The sequence below is a fragment of the Meleagris gallopavo genome, chromosome 7 (assembly GCF_905368555.1).
Source record: "Meleagris gallopavo chromosome 7, MGAL_WU_HG_1.1, whole genome shotgun sequence".
NCBI lineage: Eukaryota > Metazoa > Chordata > Aves > Galliformes > Phasianidae > Meleagris > Meleagris gallopavo.
The window spans coordinates 17,089,492-17,104,757 of record NC_139410.1 but is presented as its reverse complement, the minus strand read 5'-3'; the positions used below and the strand labels follow the sequence as shown (position 1 = coordinate 17,104,757).

Here is a 15,266-nt window from a genome sequence, read left to right as displayed (position 1 = left end):
AGATAATCTGGAAGAGTGAAGAATGCAAACAGTATATACATGTTTGTACTGTATTAGAGAACAGGCTGAAATCAATGGGCAGATTACGTGAAAGGATTTCTTCAAGAACTCTAATTTAGTTTTCTGAAGCTAAACTGTCTGCAAACAGATCACAGGATTTTTGTTTCCTGTGTTCCTACTTTTCATAAGTAACAAGAATTTGATTCAAAGCTTTGAGGGCAAAGTTTAGTATTATTTTAAGAGAACAAGATCTTCCAAGATGCAGTAATTCCAAGAAGTAAATTTCACAGAAACAGGAAACAGTTTAAGTATAACTACAGTTCTTACACCATCAATCTTAAAACACAAATACACAAATGAAACAATGCCAAAGACTCAATGGCTTTAGAGTCTTACATGACTTCTACTTTCTACTTCTACCTCCTCATTAAGAAGTGTTTTCACCTTATATATGATACCACAGGCATAAGAGCAGAAAATACTACCACCATGAAAAGGAATGTTCTTTCCTTAAATTCTACTAAGGTAATTTTGTCCCTACCACTACATTGTTTTAGTAAGAAAACTCACTGCTGAATGATCAGGCACATTTCCTTCTCAGTTTTCAAGTCTTTTCACCACCAATTAAAGATTTCTTATTTATAGCAGAAACATAACAGGTAGGTTAGAAACTATGAAGCTAAGTCTTTCCAAGCAGTGTTTACTGTTACATGTTAAGGAAAAAAAAAACAAACAAAAACAAACAAACAAACAAACAAAAAACCCACAGCAACAAAAAAACAACCACCCAAATGTTGCAAAGTGAAAACAGCTTGACTTTGGAGAGGCTGTACACGATTTTAGGATCATGCATGATAATCTGTTCTTTGACAGGGTCAGCTTTCTGTTTTACAAAGCAGACACATAGCTAAAGACTACTATATGATTCCAGCTGCTGATTTGTAACTGGCACTAAGGAAAAGAGCAGAGCAGCTATTACATACTGGAGCACAAGACAAAAGCTAAAAATAAAACAGTAGGCAAGAAACTAGCAGGAAGGTTAAAGTGATAAAAAGCCTGGAAAAGCAAACAGATGAGAAAGAGATGGTATTAATTCAGAGGAATGTGAAAGGGAAGAGAGAGGACTTAATTTGGTAAGATCTATGCATTTTTAATTGTTAACTAAAGTACATATAGAAACACACTAAGGGGTGCTTGTAGCAGAAATGCAACAGGGGGATTTTTACTATGTTTTGAATAGTTACTTGTATCAAGCAGAAAGGAGGAATTAAGAGGTGAAGAACCGGTTCTTCTGAGACAGTGACTCTTTGAAAGCTAAGCCACTGAATGTTTATCTACACAGAAAGTATCTTGATAACTTTGCTACAGCCTATTAAGACATTCTCTTCAATGTTGCTCTGGCAATTCTGCTATCTTTGGCTTATTTATGAAAATGTCTTAGCTTCAATAGAAACACAACACAGGAAAGTATAAATATACAAGTCACATGCACACACTGAACAGTATTCTGTAAAGGACAGCTCTACTTAAGGAATTAAAGGGTTCCTACTCCTATTAAGTTTTTATAATAATGCGTGGTTCTAAACCCACTGTTTGTATTTTTTGCAAGCTCATACACCATATATGTGCAAAGCTTAATCATATGACAGCCACTGTAAATTCACACTAAGAAATCAGACAGTAGTTTAAAAACTGTTTCATGATAGGATTTTAGTGCACTTTATATCTTCAGACATGGAAAGCCAACTTGTTATCTGGCAGTTATGCAAAACATCAGCAAACTCCACAAACTACAGCCCAGCATGTTTTTCTCTCTAATAACATTTAGGAAGAGAAGAAAGTGAAATAATTTTTTAGAAAATCAGAGTGAAGAAGTGTGAAACTTAAGAACAAACTTAGTTTGTGAGGTTACTTAAAATACTACAGTTTTGATTCTGACAAAATCCAAGGGAAACAAGAATAAAGGTAACTTGTTAAGAATATCAGTAACAGTCTCAATACTGAAAAAAGTTTTAATGAAACATTTAGACAGCAAACATATTGTTTGTGGGCATCTCTTTCATGTAATTTTAATCCCACTACTGCCAATGTGTAAACAAAGCTACAAAACTGGGACATTACTGAAGGTTTCACTAAACTTTTTTACTTTTCACAGCCATTTCTTCCACATAATTTAAACAGTACAGATGGGATTTCTATGGTTATATACTGAACCATGTAATCTCACTGTTAAAGTTTGGTTAAAGTGCTTTAACTTATTAGAATAGTTACTCAGAAGCAATTTTCTGGAAGAGAGTTCTATAGATGTTTCTCTCAGCTTTAAATACTTCTCTTAAATGGAATACTTGCACAGACTCAAGCTTCTGCAGACAAGTTTACAAGAGGTGATATCATCCAGGTCTGCCAACAAGATTCCACATACTAAGCACTATACATTTTACTTTGTCAAGATGCAGCACTTAAATATTCGAAGCAAAAATTAGTCGTCTTTACCTTGCTTCTGTTCTTGTCTTGACCATGTTCACAACTGTCCTGTCCACTCTGCGTAAAGTGCAGACTACTACTAGAAACCTGAGGCTCTTTGTGACTGTCTCCAAACCACGAGAAAGGCATGCAAGTGGGAACAGGAGAATCCGAATCTGATGCAGACAGATTGTTGCCAGAATCATCCAACAGTTCTCGAGAACCTCTAAAATAAGTTAAGTTGTTTTTAAATAAAGCAAAAATGAAAGCCCACAAGAAACAAGTGAACAAAAATATACACCACTCATTTGCACCTGTTTCATAGCACAGTTGTTATTAAGAATGAAAACTGAGACTTGCCTTTGAATATCCATGCAAAATAATTTGGGTTATTGGTTAATTTAAGATCCTTTTCAATATTTCACAAAATAACTGAACAGTTTCAAATATTTGATAATTCACACAACATTCTTTTCCTTTCTAAGTAAAATACAGTTTTAGTATTTAAGATAGGTTTTAAGACTAACTTGTTATGAGCCACTTTACTATGTAACCTTGATTTACTGTTTCCTATGCTACCCTTTTTACTTTAAATACTTTAAAAATTTAGTTCCACTTTTTCTTATGTTGTGAGATCAGAAGCTCATCTCCATTTTCCTATAATAATCTTTACAGAATTTTGCCACTGCTCTATTTGAATATACTTTAAGGTCAAATATTAATGATGAAATGAAATGATTTCAAATAAATTCTTAGTTAAAAACGCTAGGAATTCAGCACATATTACTGAAACAAAAAGAACAAATACCTGCTATCCAGAGAACCTCTTACACTTTCTTTCTCTTGTTTCTTGCCCTTGCCTCCGGATTTCCGTAATCCACTGAAGTGAGAAACACAATTTTCATGTAGCGTTTACATTTACACAGTGCAAAACTTTTTTCAGTCAGTTTCAACAGTTATAAATTTGTATTGTTACACAGAGCATGATTTTGTAGATTATGCATGCAATTAATATTGTCATTTATATTTAACAAACCATGACCAAATCCTGAAAATTCCTTTCAAAAAGTCACATATAACCAAGATAAATACAGAAAACACCCAAAGAAACTTAATATTCAGTGACTCAACAAAGAGAAAGAACATAATTTTACTGCTATATAAACGTCCATGAATCAGCACTACAAGATTTTCTGAACGTTTTCTTTTCAGAGAATATGATGCTACCCAAAAGCAACACTGAAAGCCATTGATTTCCAAACTAACACAAATCAATCTTACCCAAAATCTGGAAATCGCCTTTTGGACTTCCCTGATGATGTTCCTTCATTTGCCTCTACTGTTTTGTCTTCATTTTTTTTCTCTTCTGTTTTCCATAGGGGGGTGAAAAATAAAAACTTTCTAAAAATACTTGGAAGTTTCAAGTATTCATGATGAAAATGCTTCTAAATAAATAAGATCCTAAAACCTGAGTAACAGTATTTACAACATTTAGTTGTCCTTCTACACTTCTCTCCCTCCTCCTGGGTCAGCAGCTAGTCCAGGCTAGCTATTTGGAACTTGGGCTAATGTATGCCTGCTGCTAGCTACAGAAAGCACATCTGACCAGCACACTAGCCAAAACATGGAGAGTAGCATTATGAAGATTTTTAAGCATAAGCTAGGACAGAGACAATTTCTAACGACGATTATATCCTAGAGATATGAAATAAGGAAAGTAGGACGTATCTTGTATCCAGGGTATTAAAAGAAAACTTTTGTCTGAGCTGTACAGTAAAGACAGCAATTATAATCCAATGATTCTAAAAGATACATTAAGAAGCTTACATTTGTTATCTGATCCCTTTTTCTTGTAATTTATGAGAAAAAAAACAGCCAAATAGTTCTATCAAACAATGATTAGTAGTGAGTACAGTGATCATAGTCCCTTTAATCTCTTCCTAGTGAGAAACAAGACAGATGAACATTACGGGGATTGCTGCATTGTTCAAGATCTGTATGTTGTTTAAACATCCGCATCACATCTGGAAAAAAGGCCAATGTTAAGTTTTGCTGAGAACTGTATATCAGTCAAACATATATTACGTTGCTTATGGTGCCAGTGTTCTGCAGAAATATTTGAGGACCTTTAGTGACTGTAAATAATCTGTGATGTAGCTCTCCTCTATCTTATGTCAAGGCAACTATTTAGACTCTTTAGGTTTGTAGTTTGAGCTGTTATCAACTGCATAATTGCTTACATTTATTCTGTAAATGCCTTTTAGATCGGACTTCAAAAATGTAAAGTTGTCCAGCTTTTTGAAATATCAACATATACTTAGAAAGGAACTTTTACTTAGTCTTTGTTAAATACTCTGCCTTCTTTTGTTCATTTAATACCACAGGCATATGCTGTGCAATCACTATTGCTCATGCTAGATGAAGATTAGACTTTTTTTTCTTATAACAATTTACATAAAAATTTATGTTTACAGATTGTTCAAATTTGGAATTTAGTTTGAGCAATCCTAATATTTGAAAATTTCATGTAGTGATAAACTGAAAACAACATAAATAATAGTCAAGATCCTTGATTAGTCAAGATCTTTTAAGAATGGAAGCTTAAAGTAAGTATTCTAAGATTAAGACCTAGATGAAGAACGTAAGTAGCAAAAGCAATGCAGTGCTCCCATGAAAAAAAAAAAAAAAGACATTTATTTAAACTGGAAGAGTTTATGAATATCAGCTTAATATTTTCAGGAAATTTAAATATTCAAATATTTTTTACATTCTATTTACACAAAAAATACTACACAGATATTATTGTTTGATACTACTCTGATAAACATGTACATGAAAATAGAGTAAAAAATAAATTCTAGTCCTTAGCAGAATGCCTTGAAACGTCTGGCTGACATCCATTCAGATCTCAAAACATCTTACAAGTGTGATTTAAATGAATTTTAAATTTTTCAGACATTTAAGGGAGCCCGATCCCAGCATATTTAATGGACATACACAAGTGATTTTGCAGGTCTATTGACTATTCTCAAAAGCAACTCTTTTAACACAGACTACATTAGTTCAGTAGTGTCTTGGCAAAGGCCAAGAATTTGGCTCCGCTTCCAAAGCTGCTGTTTGTCATCAACAGACACTCTTCTCAAAGAAGAGGAACTGACTTGCTATATATAAAATGCAAGCAACAATAAACAAATTCATATCTCAGGTAGAGCTGACAAGAGAAAGTTACCATCTTGATGTCCATGCTGGAGGGCTTAAACGTGACATTATGTGGACAAACATTCAGTTTTAACTTCCTTTAAATCCTTAAAAACTTGCAAATTGCTGTGTTTTTTATTTGTTTTGTTCTTACTAATCATCAGGTTTTGAATACTATGAATGGCAGTCTCTCCATAACAGTATAATAACAGTTGTTAGTACTTCCTCCTCTTTTGATCCATTTAAAGAACTATGTTCACTTCAGTATATCTAATGGAAACTCAAATAAAAGAGAATAAAATGGTCTTACATACATTCTTGCTAACTTTAGACTTTCCTGAAGAGTTAAGAAATGGGTTTAGAACAAGTAATTAGTAGTCAGTTCCTTTTCTTACTAAATAGTTTATTGCTCAATAATAATTTATCTCTAAAACTATAGCTATTCCAAAGTATTAAAATAACAATAAAATCTTAGGTCTTACCCTTGGCCTCTTTTCCTTTCCCTTTTATTTCTCTTTGCTTAACGTTCTTGGTAGACCCTTGAGGAGAATTTGGAGCCATCTCTTCAGGAGTAGGTGAATGAGTGGTGGTTGTGCTGTTTTCACTATTTGGTTTGTGTACTGGAGAAGAATGTGTGGAAGCAGAAGGACTTGACTCTAAAGGACTTTCTGTACTTTGTGTTTGTTCAGGCTTATCACTCTTTCGCTCTATGTCATCCAAATGAGGCAGAGTTAATTTTTCACTTATTTCTGAGATCTTCGTTAGACACAGAGTAGAAACTTCTCTGCTGATAATAGCATCTTCTGAATCCTCATCCTTCAAGAAATTCAGAAGTCACTTTAAAAATGTGATATGTAATCATTTAATTTTATAATTTTTCATTTAATCTTTTACCATGATTTAAGGATATTATATGTTATGCACAAACTTGCTCAGTTCAGAAAATTACAAATACTTACAATTTTAGCTTGATGAGTTGCATCTAAATGACATAAAGCTAGTTTTATAGGCTTCTATAAGCTTTTGCACATTCCAGATCACCTTTATCTATACAATTTAGAAAGATTCTAGTATATCTTGCCTATTCCAAATTGGTTTTAAAACCCTTTCAAATCAAGTAATGCTCCTTCTGTGACAGGTTCTCTCATGTACCAGTTATGTACCTTTGTATCTACAACTGTTTTCCCCCCTTCACATCCTGCACTCGTGCTTATTCTCACATTAAAAACTCTTCAAGACTCTGTAAACTCATGAACCAGTTGTTTTTGGTTTTTTTTTCCCCCTCTTCTCTTTTACTTGCTCCATTAAAGGAGACTAACAGTTGATGCCTGGAATCTACTTCAATTAGAATTTTATTGGCTATGACACCAATGTGTGGATAAGTACTTAATCATGATACCAGCCAAGATGGTAGGCTTGTCATGGAAAAGAGCCATCTTCAGAGAGAACATAAATACAGACCATATGATTATCTTCTGTCAAAGAAAACTAGAATAGAATCACACTACAGGCAAACTTTTCTGGTTTTCTGTACTGCTAGCAGATGAATGAGAAGAAATAAAAATACAGATAGAGACTTTAAGAGCTATCAGTGTTACACTGCTATTTCATAACACTGAATTACATCCTTGAAAAAAAATTTATAACGTCTAACTTTCAGCTTTCTCAAATAGAATGAGAATGCTGCTATATATTTTTATGAAAACACAAAGTCAGTAAAATCAAATACAGAATTCATGAAATTGCAAAACCAAAGTCCCCAAGTTTAAATTCAACCAAGACGCCTGAAAAAGGGAAGGCTGAAAGTTAAGGGGACACACAAAAAGGAGCACAACACCAAGAGAAGTCCTAGATTGATACAATTATTATGAATGAAAAACCACGCTAAGAAAAAGTAACCATTGTATAAGTAGAAATAGAAACAGAGGAGAGAAGTAGGTATTGTTAGATGCACCATTGGGAATCTAAGTCCAGACAGAAGGACAAAAGTTAGATAGGGCCACAAATTGTGGTAGAACATTTTACTGCTACATTTTGTTATAGACTTAAGTGATTACATACAGAATAAAATATTTCAGGAAAAGTTTAGTTTTTGAAGAATATTTCTAATTATTGATAGCTTGTTTCAGATGAAGGGATTGCAGCACAAATAAGCACGTTCCCCAACATATCACTGGTACTATGTCAGAATTTTTCAGTAAAAACAGCATACAGTAAACTTGAATACCTCTTTGCTAACTTCAAACTAACTATGCGACAACAAACTTGCTAGAGATCACATACATGAATCTGAATAAGGCTTTTCCACTTGACACACAGCATAAAAATCTCATGCTTTGGCACAGTCTGAATGAAGCTTAGACATCACTTCAAATTGAGAAGACGAGTAAAACTGAATATATGTTCAGGCTTTTGAATGCCCAGTTTTCTACTCATATTGGTACCTGTATATTTGCAGTCTGTTGTCCAGCCCCAAGAGATTCTTTCAGCTTTGATCGAGAAGGTGGCTGGCGTTTTACTTTCAAAGCAAGCTGAGCTTTTGCTTTGTGGGCACTGGTGTCTAATCTGGGAGTATCCCCAACAAAAGCATCAAAATCTGTAACAAATACGTACTTCTTTAAAAGAGTATTAGCATGCAAGTTCTCCAACCTACAGTTCAGAAAAATATTCAGAAGCTAATCAGCAGATGGAATAATTCTGATTTACTAATATATGACAATACCATCTTTTATAGTGCTGTAATATTTTATCATTGTGGTTAAAAATAACTAATTTGAATTTCAACCAGATTTCTTCAATTTTTTTTTCTTAAAATAAAATCAATCAGGATACCATTGTATTTATGTCTTGAATACTTAATTTTATTCTCAAACTGATGAGAATTTATGCCCCAAATATACTTTCTTTTGAGATAAAGATCCTTTAAAAAGTACATAAGCACCAACCAAATCTTGTTAAAATATACGTCTCATTTGAAACACTGTCTGATATTTGATAAAATTCTGGGAATAAAATTACTACAAAACTTAAATCATGAACTATGGTTTATATAAAAACTTTCTACAACCAGCAGAACTGGACTTAAACTGAAGTATGTCAACAATTTAGCCTTGCTAATATTATTGGTTTCACTACTAGAGAATATGAGGAAAAGTAAAGGTAGTCATTTCCCCCCTCTCCCCCCCCTCCATATTCTACATAGCATTTAGGAAATTCTGAAAATGTTGGAGGACCTCTTATCCAGCAAGATTATGGTGTTTTTTAAATAAAGAAATCACCACACACATATTAACACCCCCTAAGTTCTGTTAAGTGCAAATCAAAGATCTAACACCTGCTTACCAGAAATTAACATCTCTGAAGAATTTAGTCTTTCCTGTACTGATTCTGTTTCTTTTTCACTCTCTTCTCTCATCTTAGACTGCTCATTATGCTGGCTTGGATTTTGACAACCGTCTTCCAATAAACTCCCACTTCCAAACATATATGGCATCTTCTCATAAACTATTAGTTTATTTTCAAGCTCTGAAATCTGTAAGAATTGAAGTGTAGAGGTGAGACAAATCCTCAAGAATGCAGATATTTGTTTTTAAATATAACACTGCGTTACCTTTTCCTGATACATTTTCAGCTGTTCTGCATATTTCTGGTCTCTCTCTTCAAGTACCCTTAAATGATCCTCCTCTTTTTTCATAAACTCTATTTCTCTGGTGAAAGAGAACATACATATATATGAAACAATAGTATGTAGAAAAGTAGAAAAATACAGAAAATAAATATGCCCAGTTGCATTTATTAAAAATCTTTCTGCTAGTAAGTACATTGAAAAAAAAAAATCAATCTGTACTGTGTCATAGATTCATTAATTTCAGTGTCACAAAGTGATGCATATATTTGTGTATATAATATTTACTTTATTCACAGAATAAATCATTTATGACACTAATTCACTCTGGGCTGAAAGAGAAATACTTTGCCTCAAAAACTGGCAACCAAGTTGCACATCAAATATATGCAGAACTCTAATAACTGGACCTTACTTCTACAAACATATGCACCTGCAGTGTACTACAGCATCTTCCTTCCAAAAGCTATGGTAGATTTTTTTTTTTTGTAGAGAAGTAAATAATATTTTAATTTTCTACTTGGTTTCTCCTAAAGAAATTGCAATGATAGGCTATACTAAAAACGAATAATGATTGCCATAACGAAATAGAAATAAAAGCTACTTTTTCCTGCAAGGTAGAGTCAAAAGCAGCAGCAAAACTTCTGAAAAACCTTTTCAGAAGTTGACTGAAGGTATGGAAGAATTGTGCATGTAAAGCCCACTGCCAAATGACAAAAAGCGTGTTAAGCAAACCACATCTTTACATATTTTTATTAGTTTTTCCTCATGATGCACAAAATACACAAGAAAGGAAGAGAGACCTACTTACTTTTGTTGGTAATCTTTGAGCAGTTTCTTGGCCTTGTTGTATTTCTTTTCAAGGGCATCACATTGTTCTTGAGTTTCTTTAAGATGCTCATTTACTGTTTTGCACAAACTCTGTGCTTCTAACCAGTATGTCTCCAACTTCTTAATTTTCTCTTTGCTTTCCTCTAAGTTTTGCTGAAGTTGGGCTCTATTTAATTTCCATTCATTTTTTTCTGCTTCAACAACTTCTAACTAAAAAGATTAAGAATTAATAAAGTAATCTAAACTAAAAGATGAAACAAAAAGTACATGTTTAGTAGAGAACAGTTAATAACAATATCAATAATATCAAAACAACACAGAACTTATAAAGAAATCATATCAACTCCTCCAAACCCTGCTACTCCAAGTAAGTTTTAGAACTCAACTCTCAGGTGTCTTTTACTACTTTCTCATTAGCATTGCTTCCTTTTAAAAGAGTTAAAATTAGTAAAATCTTTACTGTTATTTATGTTGACTTCTTAAATAACTTGCCATCTCCTACCATCCCTGGACAACATATTTTGACATAGTTGCAATCCAGCATTTACTTACTGCTAAATTTTCAACTTGCCTTAGATTACATAACTATAAATGGTATTGAAGGAAGTATCTTACCTAACAAATTCCTTAAACAATTAGCTATCCAATTAATTTTTATGGCATTTAGTACTAAACATCACCGATTTCTTACTCTTTGTAGCAATCAATATGGCACTCTCAATGGTTGGAGTTACAATTTCCCCTCCAAAATGCTTTTTGGCAGTGAATGTTCTTGTATGTATTTGAAACAGTATAAAGACAAGCTCCCCTTGGTACTACTTTGTTACCAACAGCTTGTTTAATATAGCTAATGAGAACAGTAGATCTTCCCCGCAAGTTTGATAAGACAAGGGCACCTTAACAAAGTATTATATACCCCTGGATTGATAACTAACAAGAAAAGTAAGCAATCCCTCAACAAAGGAAAGAAAAAAGCCCCCTTCAACTTAACAGCAGTCATGTTATAGAACTGAATAACTGAATGATAATCCATGTGAAGTTCTCTGGGCCTGGCCACCTATCTTGGGGATACTATTTGCACTAGGGAAACTGCTGCTTGTGAAATCAGATCACCTCCTGATGGAATAGAGATGTTGAAAGGATGAAACATACAGTGAATTTAAAAAAACAATGAGGCAAAAGAGTTATACTAATACCAACTTTTTTTTTTTTTTTTTTTTTTTTTTTTTTTTTTAACCAAACCATCAGGAATACTGCAACAAGAAATACCATCAGAAAGTTAAATCAGAACTATCATAAGAACACAAAGTTTCAGCTGCTGTGATTCTCTACATTCAGAGCTCTAAACTTTTGCAAAGTGCAGGAAAAACTCCAGTAGATACTGTTATTCAAATTATTGCAATCTGAAGCTTTATCTTTGCCCTATCTCCTGCCACCCTCCAATGGCATAGTGTGACTCATCCTAGAGCACACATTCCTTGTTAAGAAAACACTGAAGGGTAATGGAATAAAAGCAGCTGCTCATCTACAGCAAATATTTCTAGAAACAGACTCCATCAATGGAAAAAGTGGCAAAAAGAACAAGAAACCTTTTCTCAGATAACTCAGAAGTGTTGAATCAATCCTCACTGGGAAAAACAACAACAACAACAACAACAACAACCACCCTACTGGAAAAATCTCTTTCCTCAAAGGTGGTCAGAAATGTTGGAGAGGTTAAGATGGGAAAGAAGGTAACAGAAATAACTTTCTGGTAACAGGAAGTCAGGCACTAACCACTACCTACAAACACCAAATCTATACTCAAAAAAACAGGTTCTCTGCACTGAAAATATTCTCTCACTTGGTTGCAATCTTGCTTTATAGAGTGCCAGCTAAGTTCAGTTTGATGGTAAGCAGTAATACTGAAGCATTCATCTTAAAATGGCACTTTTCCCAGCCTCTATTTGAGGATAGGTCTTCAGAAATACCTGTCTTGCTGAACACAGTACACACAGCCTCAGTCCTAAAACAGATTGCTGTCCCTTGCATTCAGCTTATTCTTGGTAAAATTTGCTATTAGAAACAGTAATTAAAAAACAAACAAAAAAAGTTGCTCAGTCACAATTCTTTGAAAACTTACCTTCTCCTTCAGTTGATTCACTTCAGCAACTGTTACTGCATGTTTTAACTGCAGCTGAAACAAACAAATAGAAATTTGCAGGAGCACACAGGAAATGATACTTGAAATGCAAGTTTTAAGTATTTGTCTGATCTCCCTCAGAAGTCAGATAATTTCTTTGTCAACTATAGAAGAAGTAATCATGAACTTAAAAAAAGAAGTAAAAATTCATCATCACCTATAGTATAGAAAAAATGTTGAGTTTTTAACATTTAGATAAGTGAGGAGGTTAAGATAACATTTCAGTGTTCTAGGAAAATGAGAAGGCAATAATGCAGTTATGACAACAACTTGTACATAGAATCAAGTAAAAACGTAACAGTATCTTTTTTTATTTTTACCTTATCAGCACCGACAAATAAATACACAAGATTTGATTTGAAAGTAAGCTTTGTACTTGAGAACAGAAATCTTCATAGGATAGTTACAGATGGATAAAGGCTACACCTGAACCAAATGTAAAAATTACTTTTAACGTGACAAGGAAACAGCATGCATATGAGTGTAAAGGTTTTTCTGACAATTGTCAGTTATTTCTTATATTTAATTTTCCATCTATTACCCTGAGGGACCTTTTTACTTTTTAGTAAGGCATAATATACTGAATGTTAAAATAGATATATCTTAAAATGTTAAGATGTAACTTAAAATCCATAACTGAAATTATGTTAATAACAGTGTGGTAATGATTCTAGCTGGGAATTCAATAGGACCCCAAGTAAATATGACACTTTTAAAGATGCCATACATAGCAGCTGTGTCTCTCACAGAGAAGATGTAAATGCTCTCTATTTGAATTTTCAAACTGCTGATCACTTTCTCAACATCAGTATTATCCAGAAAACAAACTTGAGAAGGTCTGCAAATATTGATCTTTTATAAAAATAAGTATGTACAAACAGCTTCTGAAAGTGCCAAGCTGAGACCAGATAGCTTCTTTGCAGTGTATTTTTCTTCTCGAGTGAAAGTCACAAGTACTTAAAGCTACCAAAAAGACCACAGACCCCTACATGGCAAACAGTGCACCGCTTAAATCCCAGAATATAATCCACAGGCCTGAATAAGCCCAATAAGCTCTTTAATAAACCCACTGGGAAAACGGAAACCAGTTTTCCAATTGTGTCAAGTAGGGAATCATATAATGGAACATCCTACTGGTTCATAAGTAAGTTCTTTATTTCCAACCTTTCCCCTTCTCACCAAAATGCAACAAAAACAACAACAACAAGCAACAGAGGGAACAACTTGGAAAAACCCTCTGAACCAAAATCAGATCTATCTCCAGAATCAGCTACTTAGAAGTTGGTGACTCATCAACTTCAGCAACCCTCGCGATGTGGGAAGTCTATGTTTAAAGGGACATTTGTAAGAGAAATTTACTGCTGCCAGTGGGAAAACAAACTCAAAACCACAATGATAGGGACATGAAAATCTCATAATATTCAGATTCTCCCTAGTACATCATGAAGAATAGTTAAAAAAAACTGCTACTACTATACCTCTTTAAATTTAAGAAGAGATTGTGCTGAATCCATATCCAGTGGTAAACTGATATCTTCGTTTTCAGGAAGATCAAAAACTTCCACAGATTTTTCATGTAAATGTGATTCATACGTATCATCATCATCATCATACTCATCATCCTGGAAAAAAAAAAAAATAGAAAAACATGACATCCAATAACATACACAGTTTATAACACAAAGACAGGGATTTTCTAGGAAGAATCAGAGGAGGATGACAAAGATGATTAAGAGCCTGAGAGCAACTCCCACATGAGGAAAGGGTGAGAAACCTGGGTCTGCTCTGTTCAATAAGCACATGGCACCTAGGCTTCCCCCCAAACAAGGGTTGATGGGCAGAAACCAGAAAACAGGATGTTCACACTAACACAAGGAAGACCTTCTTTACTGTCAGAGGGATGGAGCTCTGGAGCAGGCTGCTCGGAGTAGTTGTGGAGTCTCCTTCTCTGGAGATATAAAGGATCCATCTGGATTCCTACCTGTGGACCTGCTGTAGGGAACCAGCTTTAGCAGGAGATTGGACTTGATCTCCAGAGGTCCCTTTCAACTCCTACAGTTCTGTGATTAATGCAAAGAACTGCAAAACTTCTTAACTAGTTACTAATCCTATTTACTTTCCTCTATCTGTGATAACTTTTAAAGGAGATTTGCAAATATTTTCATCAAAATTCCTCAAAAGAGAGTTAAGTAAGCCACGGACAACAAAATCCACAGCTTGTGTTTAAAAATATCTTTTGGATTATTGGTGAATATAGCAAGTAGTTATAACTGCATACTTTGATAAAGGTTGTGTATTAATTCTGTATTTTCTCTTTTAATAAGCTTGCCTGTTTTATCTTTTTTTTTTTTTTTTTTTGCTTCAACTTGATTCAAAAAACATTCAACCCATTTGCAGAAGTAATCGTATGCTTTAAACATATGTGTGTGTATATGATGTTTTACCTGCTCTGTATCATCATGAGCATAGTGCTGCTCATACAGACATCTCTCCTGCTCTAAAGTCTCACTAATGAGGCGGGCTACTTCACTCTGAGTCCCTGGCTTCTCTCTGCCAATCAGAAACCTACAAAAGAAAAACAAATTACTTTGCAGCAAAAACTTAAGAGATATTTAAGTGGTTAGTTTGTCATACTACTGCCCTCAGGAACTTTCCTGTAAAATTTTCAAGCTATAGTTTTGTAGTCCCCATTAATGAAAAACTACAATTAAACAGAAGGTATGACCTGTTAGAAAACAACACATACCTCACTGTGCCTTTGGTGTTTTTGAGTACAGTGGCTGCAAAGAACTGAGTAACTCCCACTAGACTTATGCCATCAACTTCCACAATCTGATCATTTACTTGAATTCTGCAAAAATAAATACTTTAGATATCAGTTCAACAAAAATATTTGACTAGATATATTTATCATGTCAGTAATCTCACTTAAAACTCCCTACTACCTATAATAAGAAACTTTGAGTA

General features: G+C 34.0%; 1 protein-coding gene across 4 annotated transcripts in view; it reads right to left on the bottom strand.

Moving 5' to 3' along the window:
* Positions 1 to 15,266, bottom strand: part of LOC100551262 (neurabin-2-like) — a 42,171-nt gene that overhangs the window by 10,134 nt on the left and 16,771 nt on the right. For all 4 annotated transcript variants that reach the window (XM_085228813.1, XM_085228812.1, XM_085228810.1 and 1 more), the window contains exons 5-16: positions 15,046 to 15,150; positions 14,744 to 14,864; positions 13,778 to 13,921; positions 12,240 to 12,293; positions 10,098 to 10,327; positions 9,272 to 9,368; positions 9,004 to 9,193; positions 8,106 to 8,257; positions 6,144 to 6,477; positions 3,745 to 3,829; positions 3,272 to 3,343; positions 2,494 to 2,689 (exon numbers count right to left, since the gene is read on the bottom strand). In XM_085228813.1, coding sequence (XP_085084939.1) covers positions 2,494 to 2,689; positions 3,272 to 3,343; positions 3,745 to 3,829; positions 6,144 to 6,477; positions 8,106 to 8,257; positions 9,004 to 9,193; positions 9,272 to 9,368; positions 10,098 to 10,327; positions 12,240 to 12,293; positions 13,778 to 13,921; positions 14,744 to 14,864; positions 15,046 to 15,150 — 1,780 coding nt within the window. The remainder of the gene's footprint in view (positions 1 to 2,493; positions 2,690 to 3,271; positions 3,344 to 3,744; positions 3,830 to 6,143; positions 6,478 to 8,105; positions 8,258 to 9,003; positions 9,194 to 9,271; positions 9,369 to 10,097; positions 10,328 to 12,239; positions 12,294 to 13,777; positions 13,922 to 14,743; positions 14,865 to 15,045; positions 15,151 to 15,266) is intronic.